We start from the raw sequence: 22,386 nt of genomic DNA, 5'->3' as shown, positions 1-22,386 counted from the left end.
TTGGGGCACCATGTTCCATCCTAACTTGCAGTGTATGAGGTTCCCAATTACTCTGCATCATCATGAATACTTGTTGATTGTCTTTTTTATTTTAGCCTTTCTCATGTGTGTGAAGTGGTCTCTCACTGTAGATTTGATTTCCATTTCCCTAATGACTAATGATTCTGAGTACCTTTTCATGTGCATATTGGCCATTCATGTGTCTTCTTTGGAAGAAATGTCTATTCAAATCCTTAGCCCACTTTTGAACTTGATAGTTTGTCTTTTTATTACTAGAGTTTTGAGAGCTGTTTATGTATTCTGCATAATAGAGCCTTGTGAGAGACAAGATTTGCAATAATTTTCTCCTATTCTTTGAGTTTTCTTTTTGCTTTCTTGATAGTATGCTTTGAAGCACAAAGTATTTTAATTTTCATTAAGTCCAGTTTACCTATATTTTGTGGCTCTTGCTTTTGGTGTCACATCTAAGAATCCATTGCCAAATTGGGATCATGAAGGTTTACCATTATGTTTAATTTTAAGACTTCTGTAGTTTTTGCTTTTTTATTTAGGTCTTTGATTGATTTTGTGTTGATTCTGTAAGACGATTGTGAGGCAGGGGTCCAAAGGTCATTCTTATACATGTGGAAATCCAGTTGTCCCAGGACCATTTGTTGAAGAGACTTTTCTTATTGAAAAGTCTTGGTCCCCTTGTTGAAAATCAACTGGGAGGGTTTATTTTGGGATTTGTTTGAATTCTTTCCATTAGTCTACCCTTATGCCAGCACCGTGGTGTCTTTATTACTGTTGCTTTGTAGTAAGTTTTGAAATCAGGTAGTGTGGGTCTTCCTATTTATTCTTCTTTTCAAGATTGCTCTAGCTATTTGGGATACCTTGCAATTCCCTCTGAACTTTAGTGTTAGCTTCTCAGATTGTGTAAGGATGTCAGTTGAGATTTTGCTAGAGATTGTGTTGAATGTATCATCTGAAATTTGTGAGGTGTATAACATGATCAGTGCTCTGTTTCTTTCTTTCTTTTTAGTTTATTTTTGGCTGCACTAATTGTTTACTGCAGCACACAGGCTCTTCCTTGCTGTGCATGGGCTTTTCTCTAGCTGTGGCAAGAAGGGGATAATTCTAGTTGTGGTGCACGGGCTTCTCATTGAAGTGGCTTCTCTTGTTACAGAAGGTTCTCTTTTTGTGGAACACAGGCTCTAGGGTGCTCAGGCTCAGTAGTTGTGTCACGTGGGCTTAGCTGTCAGATGGGCTTGGTTGCCCCATGGCATGTGGGATCTTAATTCCTGGACCAGGAATCAAACCCGTGTCCCTAGCAGGTGAATTCTTAAGCACTAGACCACCAGGGAAGTCCCAGGGTTGTGTTTAAGAAGAGGAAACTGGCAACACTGTATGAAATGGAGTGAAGAAGGAGACGCTAGAGGCCTCGAGATCAGATAGGAAAACTGTTGCAGTAGTTGAAGAAAATGAATAGGGACTCACCCTGCTTATTTAACTTATATGCAGAGTACATCATGAGAAACGCTGGGCTGGAAGAAGTACAAGCTGGAATCAAGATTGCCGGGAGAAATATCAATAACCTCAGATATACAGATGACACCACCCTTGTGGCAGAAAGTGAAGAGGAACTCAAAAGCCTCTTGATGAAAGTGAAAGAGGAGAGTGAAAAAGTTGGCTTAAAGCTCAACATTCAGAAAATGAAGATCATGGCATCTGATCCCATTACTTCATGGCAGGTAGATGGGGAAACAGTGGAAACAGTGTCAGACTTTATTTTTTTGGGCTCCAAAATCACTGCAGGTAGTGATTGCAGCCATGAAGTTAAAAGACACTCCTTGGAAGGACAGTTATGACCAACCTAGATACCATATTCAAAAGCAGAGACATTACTTTGCCAACAAAGGTCCGTCTAGTCAAGGCTATGGTTATTCCAGTGGTCATGTATGGATGTGAGAGTTGGACTGTGAAGAAAGCTGAGTGCCAAAGAATTGATGCTTTTGAACTGTGGTGTTGGAGAAGACTCTTGAGAGTCCCTTGGACTGCAAGGAGATCCAACCAGTCCATTCTAAAGGAGATCAGTCCTGGGTGTTCACTGGAAGGACTGATGCTGAAGCTGAAACTCCAATACTTTGGCCACCTCATGTGAAGAGTTGACTCATTGGAAAAGACTCTGATGCTGGGAGGGATTGTGGGCAGGAGGAGAAGGGGACGACAGAGGATGAGATGGCTGGATGGCATCACTGACTCGATGGACGTGAGTCTGAGTGAACTCTGGGAGTTGGTGATGGACAGGGAGGCCTGGCGTGCTGTGATTCATGGGGTCACAAAGAGTCGGACACGACTGAGCAACTGAACTGAACTGAAACTAGGAAATGATAACAAGGATAAATTTGATATATACTGAAAAGGTTAAAGTGTCAAGGTGACAGGACTTGGGGAGTGACTACATATTGGGCCTGAGAAAGAGGGGCAGCATCAAAGATAGCTCTGGGGTTTGAGGACAGGCTAATTGATTGGATAATAGTACTTAAAAAAAAAAAAAAAAACTTTGTATTTTATTTTTATTAACATTTTTATTGAAGTGTAGTTGATTTACAATGTTGTGTTAGTTTCTACTATACAGCACAGTGATTCAGTTATCTGTGTGTATACACACACACACACACATATATAGTTAGGTTCTTTCCATTATAGGTTATTTTTGTTGTTTAGTTGTTATGTCTAATTCTTTGGAACCCCATGTACTTTAGCCTGCCAGGCTCCACTGTCCATGGGATTCTCCAGGCAAGAATACTGGAATGGGTTGCCATTTCCTTTTCCAGGGTATCTTCCCAACCCAGGGATCGAAGCTTCATCTCCTGCTTGAAAGGTGGACTCTTTACCACTGAGCCACCAGGGAAGCCCTTATAGGTTATTACAAGACACTGAATATAGTTCCCTGTGTTATACAGTAGAACCTTGTTTATTTTATAGGTAGTAGTGTTTAAAAACTTTAAATTTCAAAATTATCTTCAGTTTACAAAGGAGTTGTAAAGATACCGCAGAGAATTTCTCTATCCCCTTCAATCAGCTTCCCTTGATGTTAATATCTTGTATTCAGTTTAGTTTAGTTCAGTCGCTCAGTTGTGTCTGACTCTTTGCAACCCCATGAATTGCAGCATGCAAGGCCTCCCTGTTCATCACCAACTCCTGGAGTTTACTCAAACTCATGTGCATCGAGTCAGTGATGCCATCCAGCCATCTCATCCTCTGTCGTCCCCTTCTCTTCCTGCCCACAATCCTTCCCAGCATCAGGGTCTTTTCCAATGAGTCAACTCTTTGCATGAGGTGGCCAAAGTATTGGAGTTTCAGCTTCAGCATCAGTCCTTCCAATGAACACTCCAGACTGATCTCCTTTAGGATGGACTGGTTGGATCTCCTTGCAGTCCAAGGGACTCTCAAGAGTCTTCTCCAACACCACAGTTTAAAAGCATCAATTCTTTGGCGCTCAGCTTTCTTCACAGTCCAACTCTCACATCCATAACTGGAATAACCATAGCCTTGACTAGACGGACCTTTGTTTGCAAAGTAATGTCTCTGCTTTTGAATATGGTATCTAGGTTGGTCATAACTGTCCTTCCAAGGAGTAAGCGTCTTTTAATTTCATGGCTGCAATCACCATCTGCAGTGATTTTGGAGCCCAAAAAAAGTCTGACACTGTTTCCATTGTTTCCACTGTTTCCCCATCTATCTGCCATTAAGTGATGGGACCAGATCCAATGATCTTAGTTTTCTGATGTTGAGCTTTAGGCCAACTTTTTCACTCTCCTCTTTCACTTTCATCAAGAGGCTCTTTAGTTCCTCTTCACTTTCTGCCATAAGGGTGGTGTCATCTGCTCGTCTGAGGTTATTGATGTTTCTTTGTGCTTCTTCCAGCCCAGCGTTTCTCATGACCATGGTAAAATCTTTAAAACTGAGAAATTAGCATTGATACTTGAACTAAGCTATAGACTTTATTCCTATTTCACTGGTTTTTCTCACAAACATCTTTTGTGTGTTCCAGGATGGAATCCAGGATCCCACATTGCATTTGGTTGTTAGGTCGTCTTAGTCTCCTCCATCCATGGCAATTTCTCAGTCTCCATTTTTTATTACCTTGTCAATATTGAAGAGTACTGGGCAGTTACTTTGTAAAGTGTTCTTTGTTTGGACTTACCTGATTTTGTTATTGTTGATTAGATTTAAGTCATTGGGCAGAAATACCCCGGAAGTGATGCCATCCCCTTCTTGGTACATCATATCCGGGGGATATGATGATATGTGTTATTATTGGTGATGTTAATTAACTTTGATCTCTTCTCGTCATATTTTTCCAACAAAAAGTTACTATATTCCCTTTGTAATTAACAAGTACTTTCCATGCAAAAATGATAATCTTGCATTACTCATCAGCATCTACCAATGGTTCTTGCCTACACTTATTGCAGTACTGTTTACTTGGTGTTAATTTTGTTTGCCGCATGCCTTCTGCCTTTATCAGATTAGTTGGAATTCTACTATTGGAACGGCTATCCTTGTTCTTCCACTTTTTGAGGGAGCAGTTAGCAAGGGAAGAGGTTAGGGAAAGAAGATAGCAAGTTCAGATTTAGGCATGAGATACCTGTGTGCCATCTAGATGGAAATATCTAGAAAGCATTTATTATTGGCATCAAACAATAGTTGAGTTTAAGATGTTGGAGGCAAGCACTGTTGTTCTTTTGTATTTTAGAATGTAGAAACTGGGTTCAGAGTGAAAACCTGAGTCATAGTAGGAAATGAAACTGGCAAGGCCGCTGAGGGCCACATTGTTGAGAGCCCTGATTACCCAACAGACAACTTTGGGCTTTGTTCAGTGACTTATGTATGCCAATTTAAAATTTGTCAGGAGGGAACAATTGATAATCCAATTCTAGCTCTCAGTCTATTATAGCATTTTGTGCAACCATAGGGAAACCAAATTAAATAAAATCTAAGTACCTAATGAGTTGTAGAGGCCATTGGACAAAAAAAAGGTGTTATCTGGAGTTATTGGAGAAGGCTTTGAGTGGGACCTAGAACTTGCTGTGGGCCTGGATGGAATTTGTAGTGAGTGGACAACAGAAAGGGCAACCAAGAAGGATGATGCTATCAGTAGCTCATATTTATTTTATTGCTTACAACGTGCCAGGCACTGAACTAAGTGCTTCAAACATTTAATGCCCATGTCCACCTTATGAGATAGTACTGATGTAACCACTATTTGACAGATGAGGAAACTGCACCTTGAGTGTTTCAGTATTCTCTCCTTGTAGGCAGCTGGACAAGGAAGCCAAATAACACATGAGCATATTATACTACAAGCAAGTGAAGAACTAGTGAATAAAACGAGTGAAGAACAAGTGAATAGAACAAGTGAAGTTAGATGAATTGGAAGTTTAATAGAAGCTCTTGCTGATGTAGCTCACAGTAGGGATGGACTTTCTTTTGCAATCAGAATAATTATAGCTACTATGTATTGAGTGCTAGCTATGTGCTAGACATTGTGCCAAGTGTTTTGCTTGCTTTATCTCATTTGATCCTCTCCAAAACCTCATGAGACATAGATGCTATTTTTATCCCTATTGTAGAGAGAAAAATTCCTCCAGTCTCTCATCCAAGGTTACAGTGCTGGTGAGTGGCCGAAATCTATCTTAAGTCTAAAGCCCATACTATTCACCACTTAGCAATGCTCCCTAGCCCACTTCCATTCTTTTAATAGGGGTGAATTTGGCACTGGGACCAGAAAACTTGAGATTTACAAGCTAAGATTCCCTGGTCCCTGACTAGTACTTGGATGTGGAAACTGTCAAATATATATGCCTCTGTGACTTTCTTTATTCTGTACCTCAGTGTTTGGTCAACCCCATTCTTTCTTTGGGGATAATTCAAACAGGTTACAAACTGGTCTTTCAAGTCTAGGAACATTCTTGCTTTAAAATGCATTTGCTGTGTTTTAAATCCGTTATATGTTGATTTTGAAGCCCAAGAGTTTGGCAATAGGTGCTCTAATTTCCTTTTTGTCTAAATTCTTGAGAGAAGGCTCTTTGTCAGTTCCTTATACTGACAAAAAAGATAATTTCTCAGAAAGAAATAAGCAGAAAGAATTAATGGGAGGATAGAAGGGATCATGGGCTTCCCACATGGCTCTGTGGTAAAGAATCTGCCTGCCAATCCAGGAGACGTAGAAGACATGGGTTTGATTCCTGGATCAAGAAGATCCCCTGGAAGAAGAAATGGCTACCCACTCCAGTATTCTTGCCTGGAAAAGTCCATGGACAGAGGAGCCTGGTGGGCTTTAATTCATGAGGTCACAAAGAGTTGGACCTGACTGAGCGACTAAGCATGCACACAGGGGAAATGATGCTTTCTTTTGTTATTTGAAGGGTAAATAAGAGGCAGCCAAAAGAGGAAAGATGAGAAGGCCATTCTGGAAGAGTGAGTAGGATTAACAATAATGCAATTTTTGATTTGGAGATTTAAAATTTTAAAATATTAGGAAAACAATTGGTGACTCTTTTTTTAATCCCAGGATTGTAAATAACTTTCAAAGTTATGACATCAGAGACAGAAACCATGAAGGAAATATCTAATTTATATAAGTATATCTAATTACATAAAGATACAAAAACTTCCATACAAAACTGCCATGACGAACTATGACAATGGCAACATGGGAAAAATATTTGCAATAAATGTCAAGTAGTCTGTATTAAATGGCATTAAAACATAAATAGCTTCTTATAAGCCAATAAGAAAAAGAACATACCGGTTGAAAAATAGGCAAGGCCACAAAAGAAGAAATACGGCTGGGCAAACTCATGTTAAAAAATAGTTTAATATTTCTGGTAATCTGAGGCACGCACATTAAAGCAGTGAAGTGTGTGTGTGTGTGTGTTGTAGGGGAGTAAAGTTAATTTTCACTCTACCCTTCTAAATTCGTGGCTTGAGATCCCCTTGTAATAAAAGAATAACAAGAGGAAAACAAACGGACTTTTAATAACTTGTGTACCTCCTGTGTGTGTGCGAGAGACCCAGGAAAACCAAGTAACTCCTTGAAAGGGGCCCAAACCACCACCTTAAATACCATCTACAGCTAAAGACAAAAGGGTGGAGGGAGCCGGTTCCTGGAGGTGACCAGGAGAGGCACAGTAAACAAGGGTAAGATTGTATGCAGATTTTAAGTTGCTGCCTTTTCTAGTCATAAGAGTTTCTAGAAATTCAGTCATTCTTCTCTTCCTTGTACAGAGAGGAGACACTCTTACAAATGCAGATTTTCTTTATAAATGCAAATATCTCTTAGAAAAGAATCTCTTCTACTTGATTTTCAGGGCTTCTCCTGTATCTGCTGCTTTTTAAAAAAAAAAAAAAAAAAAACAAGCTCAAAATAGTCTTTATGACAAAGGGACATATTTGACGGTGGCAAATTCTGCTCCCTTTTAGTGTTTTGCCTTTTAAAACTGGTAATGACCTCTTGGCCGGGCTGTAGCAGAAACACATTTCTCATATGTTGCTGGCAGGAGTACAAATTCTAAGACATTTTCTGGAAGGCAGTTTAGAATTGTAGGCTAAAAAGCCTTAAAATCCGTATTCCCTTTGAAGACCTAGAAATTCTCATTCTAATGAGAGACCAAATACTAAATGTTTAGTCACTAAGTCATGTGTGACTCTTTTGTGACCCCATGGGCTGTAGCCCACCATACTCCTCTATCCATGGGATTTTCCAGGCAAGAATACTGGAGTGGGTTGCCAACTAAATGTAGACTACTACTACAAAATGTAGACTAAATAGTGAAGGACCTGAAAATTTAGATATAACTTACATGTGTGACAGGAAGAGATGGGTTGAGTAAATTGTTGCATATCCATATAGTTGAATAACATGAAGCTATTAGAAAATGAGATTATCGAAGTCTGTTTATGACATGGAATATGCTCAAGATACAGTTTGGGACAGTGCCTGAAGCCAGCAAGCTGAAGAGATCAGCAAGGTGAGTAGAGAAAGCCTCACCTGCCTTGCTAAGGAGGTTGAGCTTTTCCTATAGTTACTGGCCAGCCATTAAAGGATTCTAAAGGAAAGATCAGAGATACATTTTAGAGCAATCCCCCTTATCAGCAGTGTGTCTGGAGGCAAGAAACCAGTGAAAATCATTTCATCAGTCCAAGGAGAGAGAAGATGAGGCCCCAAGAGTTTTATTCACATTAGTGAATAAAACCCAAGACAGACTTTGGGTAGCCTAAGGAATGGATCTTTGCTATGGTGGGTTATGTTTATAGGTATTCCTTTAAGAACCCCCAAATAGATGGGTGCCCTCCTAGGCGGTGGAGCCAAGAGAACTGGAGCTGGGCCTTGGAAGATTGTGTTGCAAGCCAAATGCTACTCTCCTGTCCCTCTCTCACTCTCTTTCCCTTTGATTTAGTTTTCTCATCCTGTCATTGCTTAACCTGGCTAGCCCCTCAGTTAGGATGGTCTTGGTGACTGGCCATTCTTCCCGCCTACATTTCTCATAGTACTAACACTTCTTCCTATGAACAAAAATTTTCTTCTTTCAGTGTTATGACCATGAGGGGTTAATGAATATGATATTGGGGTTGAGCAGAATTCGACAGGGAACAGGGTATTGATGCCAGTGAACCTGGGGCTAATATGACCATGGAACAGAAACAAGAACAGGAAGTGGGACAAATGATGCTGAGAGCTTGGGTGGAGAAGGTGGGAACCTGGAACCAGAGTGTCTCAGAGGTAGAGGATCAACTGGTACAGCTGCTGGTACCTAGGTTATGTGCTTAGGAAAAAATGGAATTTTTGAGTTTCTGGGCAAGATAACAGTCACTCTCTCCTGTAGAAGCTGAGAGAGTGTGGTTTTTTAATGGAACCTGCAGGTTTTTCCAGGAAAAACCAGCCCCAAAAGATTTCAGTTCTGTAAGGATTTGAGAATCTCCAGCACCCAGTAGATCAGAGAATGAAGCTGGTTGGATGTAATGTGAGCCTGTCTTTGGGGAATGCTGGACTCTGAAACCCATCTGTGTAAATATAATTTGCTGCCCAGGCAGGTCTGTGTTTTGAGATGTCTCAGCTTGTAAGGAGGAGATTGGAGGAGCTATGTTGTGGTACAGATGTGAGGACCCTGGGGTGACTCCATGTGTGCTGTGGGAGTTGAGGCACAGGGCGAGAATCTAAAGAAAAGAAGCCCCCATGAGGCTAGGACCATGTCAGGTGTGAGGTGAAAAGTGTTGAGAGTTTATTACAGGACCTGGGTTCTTGCCAGAAACCTCATCAGAACCTTCCCCCTGAGTTTCTCCATCTGTAAAGTGGGATTTCATAACAAAGCCCTGCTTGCCTCCCAGACAGTGGATCAATGGAAGGACATGGTAGCATTTCTCTGTTATGCTCCCTGCTCTTTTCTTCAGATGCCTATCCGGGCAGATGGCAGCAAGAAGACAAAGTGCCACGTCGGTGCTGGGATGTACTCAGATGCCTTCTCATCTTCCTGCCCTCCTTGTTTGCACTTCCAAGTATCCTCTCTTCCCACTCTATTTGCAGCTGAAGGGATAGTTTAGCTTTCCGTCTGCTAGGCTAAAACACATGCCAACAAAATTTGGAGGCCATTGGCAGCCAACCAAAGAAGAGAGCAGGGATATTTGGGCCAAGGCTGGGGGCCTTTGGGCCTCTGAATTAACATCTTATCTTCACTCTGATCCTTTGGTTGATGGTGATTATGGATGTGGTTCCAGCATGACAAAGCAGAGAGGTTTAGTGTCGTAAATCTAGGACGCTGCCAGAGGAGACCATGAGTTTACCGGAAAAGAAATAGGATGGGGTCGGGGTCCTTTTTCAAACCTGTTTTTTTGATATTCTCCATGTATCTGATTTTAAAAGTTGCTTGAAAAAGATACCCTCTATCCTGGTGCTGGGGATAGATAGGCAAGATGGGGAAAGCCAGTGTGTTGGTTGGAAATGACATGACCATAGGTGAGTAACTGTTGGAAAACTCACTTAAGAGTAAAGACTAGATGAGCTGCCTCGAAAGAAATCAGATCCGTGATTAAGTTGGGACTGGAGGCTTGCTTTCTTCAGGAGGTTTCTGGGCTTCCCCATATAGGGACATCGGGGATCAGAACCAGCCAAATGGGGCAGTTACAGAGAAATTGCCCCTCCCTCCCCCAAGAATCTGCTTATTTCCTCTTGGCTGTGTGTATACAAAAGTCGGGAGGAGGGGGGGTGTGTTGCATTTTTGCGTCTCTGTTTTAGTGTGTCGGAAGTATCTAGGGTATTCCAGAAGCTCAGGAAGATTGCTAGCATGACTCTTAGGTGACTCCAGAAGTATTCTTTACAAGGTGCTTGGGGGCCCCTGTCTGCTTTCTGTATACTGTAACTTCTGAGTGTAGCCTTTGATGGCCTGATGCTGGGTAATTATGTACAGCCTCCAACTTGGTCCCTTGCCTAAGGTGAGTAACTTTGCTTCCGGGTCAGTGGTAAAGAATACCAGCTTGGTTTCTTTCTCTCTTGTACTGTTCTGATGGGTAGGGTGGGGAATTGGGGTTAAGTTCATGTTTGGGTGATTGAAATTCCAAGTTGACAGTCCTTATCCCAAACCATGAAGGTCAGATGTATTTCAGAAGTCTTGAGTTTTTTGGATTTTAGAAAGGCAATACTGAGACTGTGGAGTGTTTTACAGACACTGCCAATGGGATCTGGGACAGCACCCCCTAATCAAAGTACATTCTTATTGTGGAAAACGTATGAATACTCACCATAAATGGAATAAAGACAGTCTATAAAGAGCCTCAGCTCAGTTCAAGTCATGTCTGCTACCAAATTAGTTTTTTTTTTTAAAAAAAACCAAACCCCACATTCTGTTTCTTAGACCTTTTTGGATTTGGCGATTGCAGATAAAGGATTGTGGACCTGTAATTGTCACTGGGTTTGCACTTTTAATCAAATTGATCTACAGGGGAAAGTAACATTCTCAATGGATTTTTTCTTGGTGGGTTCTTGATGAGGTATTGTGTGAGTGATGGACTCCCGGCTGTGTTCCTTTCAGGATCCTTTCTTCCCCATTCTTTCTCTTAGTCGCTGCAGGGATTCAGGTATCTCTACTTAGAGTGATTTTCCTTAGAGTACCCTTTCCTTTTAAATGTAGATTCTGAGAGAACTGATGAACAGAATATAAAGAAGATACCCGGGACAAAGCCAAACCGGCCCATAATGCCAATAATGTCTATTCATAAATGCTTACCACAAGAGAGGAACACATAGCAATGATTTTGTAAATCTGCAACATTAAGTCACCATAGGTGAAGTAACTCCATAAACATGAGTTTCATTCTTTGGTCAGTCTTTTGTCCTGCTGAATGTCTTTGATCAAACCTTGAGTACACCTGGCTGCTTAGAATAGTTGAATCTCCTAGGGCTTTTGTTAAAATGCACAGATTCCTGGAACCCCTGACTTATGGAATCAGCATTCCTCATGGGGGGAGCCCAGGAATTTGCACTTTGTACAACTCTGCAGGGCTTTCTTTGTCCCCCTTGAGCGAAGTCAAACAAGGTTTGACTTTGGTGCAGTCAAACTGCCACTGCTGTGGGTTTCTGAAGGCTGTAATAACCTAAGCCTAGTTCAAACCAAGGAGCATGGAACTGATAGTCTCTTAGAAGGATCAGGTTCTTTTTGTTTGGTTTGAGCAGGGAGAATAGAAGAGGAACCAACTAGTCAGGCTTTGAAACAAACCAATCAAATGTGGGGGAAGAAAAATAATTTTCCCTCTACTCTTATAGGTTCCTGGCTGAGACACACACCCCCTCCTCCACAGTAAGATTAACAGGAGAAAAACAACGGAAGTTTAATAATATGTATACCTCCTGTATACATGGGGGATACCCAGGAAAATGAACTCCCTGAAATGGCCCAAGCTACCACCTTAAATACCATCTTTAGCTAAAGATAAACATGCTTGGTATTGGTTGAGAGGTAGGGGTGGAGGAGGCCAGTTCCTGGAGGTGACCAGGAAGAGTGCAGTAAACAAGGGTAAGGTTGTTACACAGATTTAAGTCCTTGCCTTCCCCCTTATTGAGAGAGTATAAAGATTTAGAGTTATCCTTTTCCTAGAGGGAGACACCTGAACAAATGGAGATTTTCCATATAAATGTAAATATATTGTACAGAAAGGTAACTTCTACAGTTTTCAGAGCTTTTCCTATGTCTGTTGTTTCTTAAAATCAGTCAGCGTAAAATAATCCTTGTGCCAAACAAACTTTGGGGTAGCAAATTCGGCTCCCCTTCAAAATCAAAGGGAAATTAAGAGCCTGGGAGTGGCAAAATCAATAGGATTGCCAGATAAAAAACTCAAGCTGTCCAGTTAACCTTGAATTTTGATAATAATGTTTTAGCACATGTATGTTCCATGGAATACCCAGGATATACCGATACTAAAACATTGTTCATTGTTTATCTGAAATTCAAATTTAACTTGGCATCCTGTGTTTTTGTTTGCTAAATCTGGCAAAGTTAGTTATTGATTAACCCACCTTCCCCCATGGGAGGCAAATCAGAGGGTATTTGTGTGCTTATCCTATGCTCAGAATCCATTTTTACTTGTCCTGGGTTAAAAACTTCTTATCCTGGCTACTTGTATCATATCATACCAAAGCTGAAGTATTGAAAAATTGAGTGTTCTAGAGGGTAAAAGGAAGTGAGGCTGAAATGGCTTAAGGAAAAGCTTTCCCCATCTCCTGTGCTCCAAGCAGTTACTTCTTCTACTGTCCATCCGTCTGTTTCCTCTTTCCCCCACCTTCCCCACCACACACACAGCCAGTACAGGCACACGTAGATGCATGTACAAACACAAACATGTTTAGAAAACCACTTGCTTGTCTTTTAAAGTTTTTTATATTATATATATATTTTTTCCCTGTAAGAGTTTGGTTATTTTATTGTTAGTAGCATTAGAATTAGCATTATTAAAGTAACACTGTCTCACTGTGTCCAGCATTTCTCATGATAACCAAACAATTTTTTTTCCATTGCAGATCTTTCTCCTGGCCTGCCCTCCATGTCCAGGAGCCATTGTCATCTTCAAGTAAGGGCAAATTGTTTTTCTGTTGCTGTTGCTGAATTGCTTTGTCTGCTTGGTAAAAAAGGATGGTGAACACATTGTGAGCACATTGAAGTTGCAATGCTATATGTCTGGGCTTCCCAAGAGACAAATGTCTTCAAGGGTCCAATGAAACAGGGAGATGTTATATGTGGAGACTTAGCCTTTGTGCTTTTGGTAAGCTCTGGCAGATCCCTTCTACCGATTCCTTGTGGTGATGGTTTATGGCCAAGACATGCTCCCTTGGAAGGTTGCCACCCTCCTAAAGTTTCTCTTGAGAGCCTGCTGGGGCCAGACAGCCCTCCCCTACTCACAGAGCTTTGTACTGTGGTTCTCTTGTTCCACTGAGGATACTTTAAAGGCCTGTGTTCTTGTGTTTTTATCTTTTATTGCTCTTGTTGTTGTTAAAGTGCAAATTAAAGTGAGGAGAGAAAAATATCACCTTATTACAAGTCCTGACTTTCTTTAAAATAACAAGCATCCAAATCTATTAAAGTGTATTGCAGGCAAATCATGTTTGTCTGAAGGCAAGTTTACTTAAATGAAATTCTCAAGAGTCCTGGAAGCCTCATGTGAACCAGGAGTTGTGACCATTTTGCTTATCAAACCTTTTATTAGAGTTGCTAATGAGAAGCTAAATCGATCCAGTTAATTTCATCTCTTTCCCCCTTCCCCAGCCCCCATTTTGGAGCTGTTTCTGAGCAGGGAAATGGCCCCAAACCAGAGAGAGGGGGCAAAAAGTAGAGAGCCCAGCAGATCCTTGGATAATTGAGAGTGGCATAAATGACTTTCTGATTTACTAAGTCATTAAAGTGTGAGGTAGGGGAAAATATACCCCATTTGTTGCTTCAAATAGCTCCTTGGAATAGCCACTTAGTCTCTTGCCTTAGGTGAATAACTTTCTGCTGGATGAGGGGTAATGTGTCCCGATTTCATAAGTCTCTTACTTGGACAGCTCCTAAGGAAAAAGGGGTATTTAACCCTGTTTCCTTCCCTTGATTTCCCAAAATGGGGTCAGTCTTTCAGTGCAATGTTTTAAAACTAACATTTATTGGTTTTTATTTCATTATTATGGGAGTTGTAATTCTCATTACAGAAAATGCAAAAACACACACAAAAAGAAAATAAGCACCATCACTAATCCTACCAAGAAATTATTTTGGTTACTGCCCTCCTTTTTTTTTTTTTAAACAAGCAGAGACCATATTTTGCTTTTGTTTTGTTTTCTTTTTTACTGTATCCTTCTAAACTTAATTCAATTTATATGTGTTTGTACATATAAAATACATAAATATGATTGCTGGATTTGTTTGTTTTAGTAGTCCTCCCCTGCCCCTCATTTTCCTTGTTTGGTTTGGCCTTTGCCCTGTCTTTCCACATTGTCCCTGTATATTACCAAACCAGTATGTATCCTTCTATATTTTTCTTCATGCTTGTAGGTATACACACACACACACACACACACACACACACAAATGGGTTTTGGAATGTTTTGTTGTTTTTGTTCATTGTTTTACAAAAATAGAATCCTATATATACATCCTACTTATTTTCACTCAACAATATCCCATGAAAATCTATCAAAGCCTCTTGGTATAGCTCTTTGTCTTTTAAAAGGCTAGAAAATATTTTGTGGATACACAATTTATTTAGCCATTTCCCTATTGATGAACATATACATTCTTTCCAGATTTTGGCCACTACAGTCCATGCTGAATTTAAACATCATTGTGCTTGTGCCCTTACATACTAGTGCTTTCAATTTATAACACATGTATACACACACACACAAATGTTTATTTGTAAATAAATATTTGTTACCATATCAATTTATAAAAACAGGCTGTTATAATTCACTTTTTCTCTTTGTAATATATGAGATTATTCTTTTTTTCACATCCCTATCAGCATAAGGTTTTATGATTCTTTTATAATCTTGACAACTTAATGAATGTATTTGCTTGGCTAATAATGCATTTCAGTATTCTCTCATTTTTTGTCCAGTTGGATTTGCTCTTTGAATTGTGTGCTCATATTACCTACCCATTTCCTAGGGGTTGTTTATATTTTTCTTAACTTGTAAGGCCTCTTTGTATATTTTGGATATTGGCCCTCAGGCTACCATCTTTATTATAGACATATTTCCCAAATCTGTATATGTTGATTTTACTGATGGTATATTTTGCCACATAATTTTTTCTACATCCCTTTTTTCATATCCAAATATGATAATGTTTTTTATAGCTTCTGGGTTCCCAGTCTTTGTTGAGACTGTTTTCTCAAAGATGGATAACCAGTGGTAGTAGCAGAATATGTTAAGTAATTCCTACTTTCCCTTGTAAATTGAACTACTATCTTTGTCATTAAACCTTTTATATCCAAGGATCCATTTATGAATTCTCCTGTTTTATCTGTGTGTCTTATTTACCTTAGTCATGTTGATTAGATTAAATTAGCTTAAAAATATTTATCTTGGCTATTCATTGGCATTTTTTCTTTATACACATTTTAATATCATTTAATCAGTCCCCCAACCCCATCCTATTGTGATTTTAATTAGAACGGCATTAAATTTATATTTCAATTTTGTAAGAATCATTTTTTAAATACATAGCTGTTTTTGTCTAAGAAATGGTTATTTCTTTCCTCCTGTTCAGATCTTATTTTATACCATTCTTGATACATTTATTCTAAAGAATTAAGAGCTTTTCTGTTAAAAAAAAAAAAAAAAGAGCTTTTTTGTTCATTAGGAGTGCAATATTGTCCTCCTTTCCGTTCCTAAATGCCTCTTGCTAAAATAGAAAAAGTTTATTAATTTAAAAAATACTTTTCATATCTAGCTATTTTACCAAATTGTCTTGTTAGCTCCAGTAACTTTTATTTTAGTTTTATCTTTTTTTTCTTATCAGATTGCAGCAGATTTAATAGTGGCCCCAAAGGTATGCCCAAGTTGTAACCCCAGAACCTGCAAAGGTAACCTTATTTGGAAGAACTATCTTTGCACATGTAATTGCAGATTTTGAGATGAGATCACCCTGGATTTAGGGTGGGCCCTTGTATGTTTGTTTGTGCTCAGTCATGTCTGACTCCATGACTCCATGGACTGTAGCCCACCAGGCTCCTCTGTCCATAGAATTTTACAGGCAAGAATACTGGAATGGGTAGTTTATCTTTTCTTTCCAATGGTTATTCTAATTATTTAATTTTCTTCTATTTTTTGCTAGAAACTCAAAGACAGCATTAAATAAAAACAATGCTGGTGGGCCACTTTTTCTATAACCAGTTTTAAATAGAAATGTTTTCTGTGTTTTTCCATATTTGCTGTTGGTATTTTTAAATAGTTTCCACATTTACTTAGTGATATTTTAAAAGGGAATGTTTTTGTATTTTATCAAATGCTTTTTCAATGATTTCTGATCTTTTTTTTTTTAAAGTTTTTGATATAGGGAATTATGTCATTAGATATCTGGTTTTGAACAACTCTTACATTACTAAAATAATATATTATATTACTGTTTTGATACATTGCTGGATACTACTTGTCAATCTTTTATTTAGAGCCTGCCCTCAGTATTCATAAGTGAAATTGGAGTCATTTTTTTATTGGATTCTTCAAGTTTAAGGATTAAAATTATGTAGGTTACATAAAATGAACTGCAGAATTTTCCTTCTTTTTTCTGGCCTGGCATACTTTAACTACCTTTAGAAATTATGTGGTTTTTTTTGTTTTTTTGTTTTTTGAGATCAGATAAAATTCAACTGTAAAGCCCAAATATGAAGTCTCAGTGCCTTTTTCAATTGGTAGACCCTTAATCACCTTTCCAGTGTTTTATATGGTAAATCATATATTCAAATCATTGTGGGTAAATGTTGATCATTTGTATTTTTCTAGGAGTTATTTATTATAAGTTTTCAAAAATATTGCCATGAATTTAGTTGAGCATATAGTTTTATAATAAGCCTTTCTCATTGTAGTCATATTTTTCTTTCTTGGGCTTAGTCTTGTCTGACTTTGTGTTCTGTCTCATATTTTATATATTAGTCAGTTTAGTAAGCACTTTTATCTATTTTTGGTGGCTTTATAGAACCTGGTTTTGGATATATTTATCCCTTTTACCTTATTTTGATTTTATATATATATATTTTTTTGGGAGGGGGGGCTTCCCTTGTGGCTCAGGTGGTAAAGAATCTGCCTGCAATGCGGGAGACCTGGGTATGATTCCTGGGTTGGGAAGATGCCTGGAGAAGGGAAAGGCTACCCACTCCAGTATTCTGGCCTGGAGAATTCCATGGACTGTCTAGTCTATGGGGTCACAAAGAGTTGGACACGAGTGAGTGACTTTCACTTTCACTTTTCATATATATATTTACTTAATTTTCAACATTTTATATTTATTTCCTTTTCCTGTTTTTGCCTCCTATCTCAAGATTTATGCTTATTTCTTTACTTTTTGTCTTCTTTAATTGTAGTTTTTTATTCTGCTTTTTTTCACTTGATGATATCACAGGTTTTCCCCTATTTTATCATGTACTCACATTGCTCACATCATTTTTAAATTAAATTTTATATTTTGAGAAACTATGTAAAATAAAATATAACAAATATCATTATGATGTAGAAGTTATAAGGAAAATACAGAGAGATCCCATATACCCTTTAATTAGTTTCCTCCAGTTGTAACTTATTGCAAAACTGTGCTATGATATCACAAACATACAGTCAATACAAAGAATAGTTTCATCACCATGAGGATCCCTCCTGTTGTCCTTTTAAAGCCAAATTCGTTCCCTCCCACTTGCATGTTTTCCCTGACCCCTGGCAACTCATCTGTTCTCCATGTCTTTAAATTTGTCATTTCAAAAATGTTGATATAAATGCAATCATGCTGCTGCTGCTGCTAAGTCACTTCAGTCGTGTCTGACTCTGTGCGACCCCTGAGATGGCAGCCCACCAGGCTCCCTCATCCCTGGGATTCTCCAGGCAAGAACACTGGAGTGGGTTGCCATTTCCTTCTCCAACAAATGCAATCACATTGTTGCATAAATGCAATCAATATAAATCCCAAAGGTGATTAGCTTTTTTTTTTAATTTAGCATAATTCCTTGGAGATTCATCCAAGTTTTTAACCATACACTTAATTTTTCATGGGTACTTATTATTCTACTGTGAAAATACTGTGTGCAGTGTGAAGTTGAAAATCATTGTTTTAGAAAGTAGATAGCTCTAATAGTACAGCTCTGTTTACTGTTCTTAAAGGACTTTGTCTTAAAGGATCTTATCTAATCCTCCAACTAATGTCATGAGATAGGGAGTACATTTTATACACATGACAAATAAAGCAGTTGGGGCCAAGAGATTTTAAATAACTTGGCTAAGATTACATGCTTTTAAACTGTGGTGTTGGAGAGTCCCTTGGACTGCAAGGAGATCCAACTAATCCATCCTAAAGGAAACCAGTCCTGAATATTCATTGTAAGGACTGATGATGGTGAAGCTGAAACTCCAATAATTTGGCAACCTGATGCGAAGAACTGACTCATTTGAAAAGACCCTGATGCTGGGAAAGATTGAATGCAGGAAGAGAAGGGGACAACAGAGGATGAGACAGTTGGATGGCATCACCAACTCAATGGACATATGAGTTTGAGTAAGCTCTGGGAGTTGGTGATGGACAGGGAAGCCCGGCATGCTGCGGTTCATGGGGTCACAAAGAGTAGGACGCAACTGAGCGACTGAACTGAAGATTACTTAGTGGCAGAGTCAGGATTCCCTTTCTTCCTCCTCCTGCTAATGCTTTTAATCGGGTTTATTGTGTGTAGTCAAGGTGGGGAGTATTTAACATGGATATCTCATTTAGTCCTCCCAGCATGCCTATGTGGGAGGTACAAACAGTACCCTCAGTTAGATCAAGACAACAGGCTCTGAAAGTTTATGTGATTTAAGTGGCTTGTAAGTGGTGTAGGTGGGATTCGATCCAGTATCTCTCTGACTGCAGAACCAGTGCTCCTAAACACTGCCTTATGTTGCTTAAGGGAGTATTTTCTGTTCTTCTGGTACTATTGAAAGAAAGGGTTAACAACCATGATAACATCTGATTTAAAATTTCATAAATTTCAGTGTACACAGGTAGGCCCTGCTGTGGGTGCATTGACTAGTGCTACCTACCCAACTATTATTTTTTCTAGCAGCCCTTTGCTGTGGCAGCCACACATGAATTTGTTTGCTTCCCAGCAAAGCAGGGGCTGGCATGCTCTTCATGGAGGCATGCCCAGTCACTGCAGGAAAGGGGTATGGTGTGCCCAGCAGGCTGCAAGCACCATGCTGCACAGGGGCTGGCAATTCTCTTTAGGGTGGGGAAGGGGCGGAACTCTCCACAGGGTTCCCATGCTGCACTTGACAAGAGGGAATGATGGTTCCCCAGTGTTCTGGCTGGGTCCCAGAGTGCTCCCTTTATGTGCCTCACAGTTGACATGTGACCTGCTTAGTCAGCTGCTGTAACTGGCTGCCCAAGGGAAAAACATGTGCCTCGAACGTGGAGCCTCCACTGTAGCAACCTTGGGCATGGTTGACTTCCATGTCCTAGAATGCCAGCCTGGCAGCATTTGGCCCCTTATCCCCCATCCCGTTCCCAGCTCTTCCATGCTGTGGACGCATGTTGTATCGAGTCTGTACAGGCAGTGTTGGTCTGTGTCTCTGAGTCTGAGCCATTTTCTTTTTATTCATTTGGCTGTTTTGAGTGATTCTCATCTAAAGAGCTATCTACCATCTTCAACATCCAAGCCACAGAATTCTTTCTCCCACTCAAGTTTGAGTATTATATCCATAGAGGCCATTCTGTGCTTTCTCTCCTGCTACTGACGTCAAAAAAGGTACCTTTTGCAGTTACCTTTAGGGAAAATACCCTGTTGCATAATATGAATCAGCCTGCCTTTTAGGTTCTTAATAAATACGATTCTCTTTTGCCACCCAAAAAAAGGAAAGAGAGCAGGTACTCCCCAGCTCCTCTGGTAGCTTTTCTTTTTCTTTCTTTTTGCCCCTTTCCTCATTTTTTTTCTGCTTCAAATTTCATTATAGAAAATTCCAAACAGGTACATACTATGCTTATTACACATTCAGTTCAGTTCAGTTCAGTCGCTCAGTCATGTCCGACTCTTTGCGACCCCATGAATTGCAGCACGCCAGGCCTCCCTGTCCGTCACCATCTCCCAGAGTTCACTCAAACTCACGTCCATCGAGTCAGTGATGCCATCCAGCCATCTCATCCTCTGTTGTCCCGTTTTCCTCCTGCCCCCAACACCTCCCATCATCAGAGTCTTTTCCAATGAGTCAACTCTTCCCATGAGGTGGCCAAAGTATTGGAGTTTCAGCTTCAGCATCATTCCTTCCAAAGAACACCCAGGACTGATCTCCTTTTTTTTTTTTTTGATCTCCTTTAGAATGGACTGGTTGGATCTCCTTGCAGTCCAAGGGACTAAGAGTCTTCTCTAACACCACAGTTCAAAAGCATCAATTCTTCAGCGCTCAGCTTTCTTCAGAGTCCAACTCTTGCATCCATACATGACCACTGGAAAAACCATAGCCTTGACTAGATGGACCTTTGTTGGCAAAGTAATGTCTCTGCTTTTCAATATGCTATCTAGGTTGGTCATAACTTTTCTTCCAAGGAGTAAGCGTCTTTTAATTTTATGGCTGCAGTTACCATCTGCAGTGATTCTGGAGCCCAAAGAACTTCTACGGTTTCCCCATATATTCCCCATAAAGTGATGGGACCAGATGCCATGATCTTCATTTTCTGAATGTTGAGCTTTAAGCCAACTTTTTCACTCTCCTCTTTCACTTTCATCAAGAGGCTTTTGAGTTCCTCTTCACTTCTGCCGTAAGGGTGGTGTCATCTGCATATCTGAGGTTATTGATATTTCTCCCAGCAATCTTGATTCCAGCTTGTGCTTCTTCCAGCCCAGCGTTTCTCGTGATGTACTCTGCATATAAGTTAAATAAGCAGGGTGACAATATACAGCTTTGACGTACTCCTTTTCCAATTTGAACCCATTACATATTTTAATTTGTGAAATGTCACTTTTTTGTTTTTTTTTTAATATAAAATTATTTCTCCTCTTGTGGATCTGAATGAGTTGTCCATATATAAAGAGTATTAACCCTTTATCACCTTTGCAGTAAATGTTTTTCCCAGACTGCCTTCTAACTTGTTGACAATCCTTTTGATGTATATTCTACATTTTTATTGGTCACATTGATTGGTTTCTGCACCACCTTCAATAAAAGTGGTTATTTCTTCCAGTGCTTTTATGCTTGAAGAGATTTATCATTCCAGATCAGGTAGACAATCTAGCTTTTTAATCTGTTTTCAAATATTTTAGCTGTCAGTTCATCTAAAATTCATTTTGTGTGTAGTATGAGGTAGAGATGTAGAATATTTTTGCCCAAATTGTCATTTATTTGAGCACTGTTTGTTGATTAACTATTTCCCTATGGTTACTGCTGTTACATTTTTATCATACATAAATTCTTATATATGCTAGCATAGGGGAGCAAAATTTGCCACCCCGTCACTTTGGCGTGAGGATTAATTTACGTATGTTCTTAGTTTTAAGATTGACAGAAGACTCAGAAAGTCTTTCTTTTTACCTCCTTCTTAGCTGCCTAAAGTATAATAAAGGGCTTATTTTTGACATAGTGCTCTCATCAGAGATAATCTACAGAGTATCAGCTAGGTATGGTGGGGGAAACTCTGAGTTTTCTGTTCTCATTCTCTTCATGGCCCAGCAAAATTTGTTTGCCCATCTCCATTTGACTTGCCTTTCTCCCCTTTTAAGTCCCAAACCCCTACCTCTATCATCCTGTTTTGTCTTTATTTATTTATTTTTATTGAAATACAGTTGACTTAAAATGTTAATTCCTATTGTACAGCAAAGTGATTTGGTTTTATATATATATATACACACACACACATTCTTTTTAAATATTCTTTTCCATTATGGTTTATCATAGGATATTTTTTAAATTGGAGGATAATTGTTTTACAAAGTTGTGCTTCTGCTGTGCCATGAAGTGAATCACCTATAAATATACATATATCTCCTCCCTCTTGAGCCTTCTACCCTGCTCCCCATCTCACTCCTCCAGGTCATCACAGAGCACCAAGCTGATCTTCTTGTGTTTCACAGCACTAGCTATCTGTTTTATACATGGTAGTGTGTATATGTTAATGCTACTCTCTCAGTTCATTCCCACCCTCTCCTTCCCTT

General features: G+C 39.4%; 1 protein-coding gene across 50 annotated transcripts in view; it reads left to right on the top strand.

Annotated features, from left to right (window-relative positions):
- Positions 1-22,386, top strand: part of TMEM164 (transmembrane protein 164) — a 179,763-nt gene that overhangs the window by 59,334 nt on the left and 98,043 nt on the right. For 40 of the 50 annotated variants that reach the window (XR_015158443.1, XR_015158445.1, XR_015158441.1 and 37 more), the window contains one exon: positions 13,055-13,104. The exons of 7 other annotated variants lie outside the window; for them this stretch is intronic. Coding sequence is in view for 20 of the 43 variants with exons in the window: in XM_086386608.1 (XP_086242734.1) it covers positions 13,055-13,104 (50 nt within the window). In the remaining 23 variants the exon portion in view is untranslated. Of the gene's footprint in view, positions 1-7,870; positions 8,019-9,438; positions 10,477-13,054; positions 13,105-20,645; positions 20,729-22,386 lie in introns of those variants that run through there. 3 more of the 50 variants (XM_086386629.1, XM_086386612.1, XM_086386634.1) reach the window with 3 other exon arrangements.

Source organism: Bos grunniens, chromosome X, assembly GCF_055505025.1.
Source record: "Bos grunniens cultivar Pamir isolate PY7600 chromosome X, Bosgru_T2T1.0, whole genome shotgun sequence".
Lineage (NCBI taxonomy): Eukaryota > Metazoa > Chordata > Mammalia > Artiodactyla > Bovidae > Bos > Bos grunniens.
The sequence above is the reverse complement of the archived record's forward strand: the minus strand, read 5'-3'. Positions and strand labels throughout refer to the sequence as shown.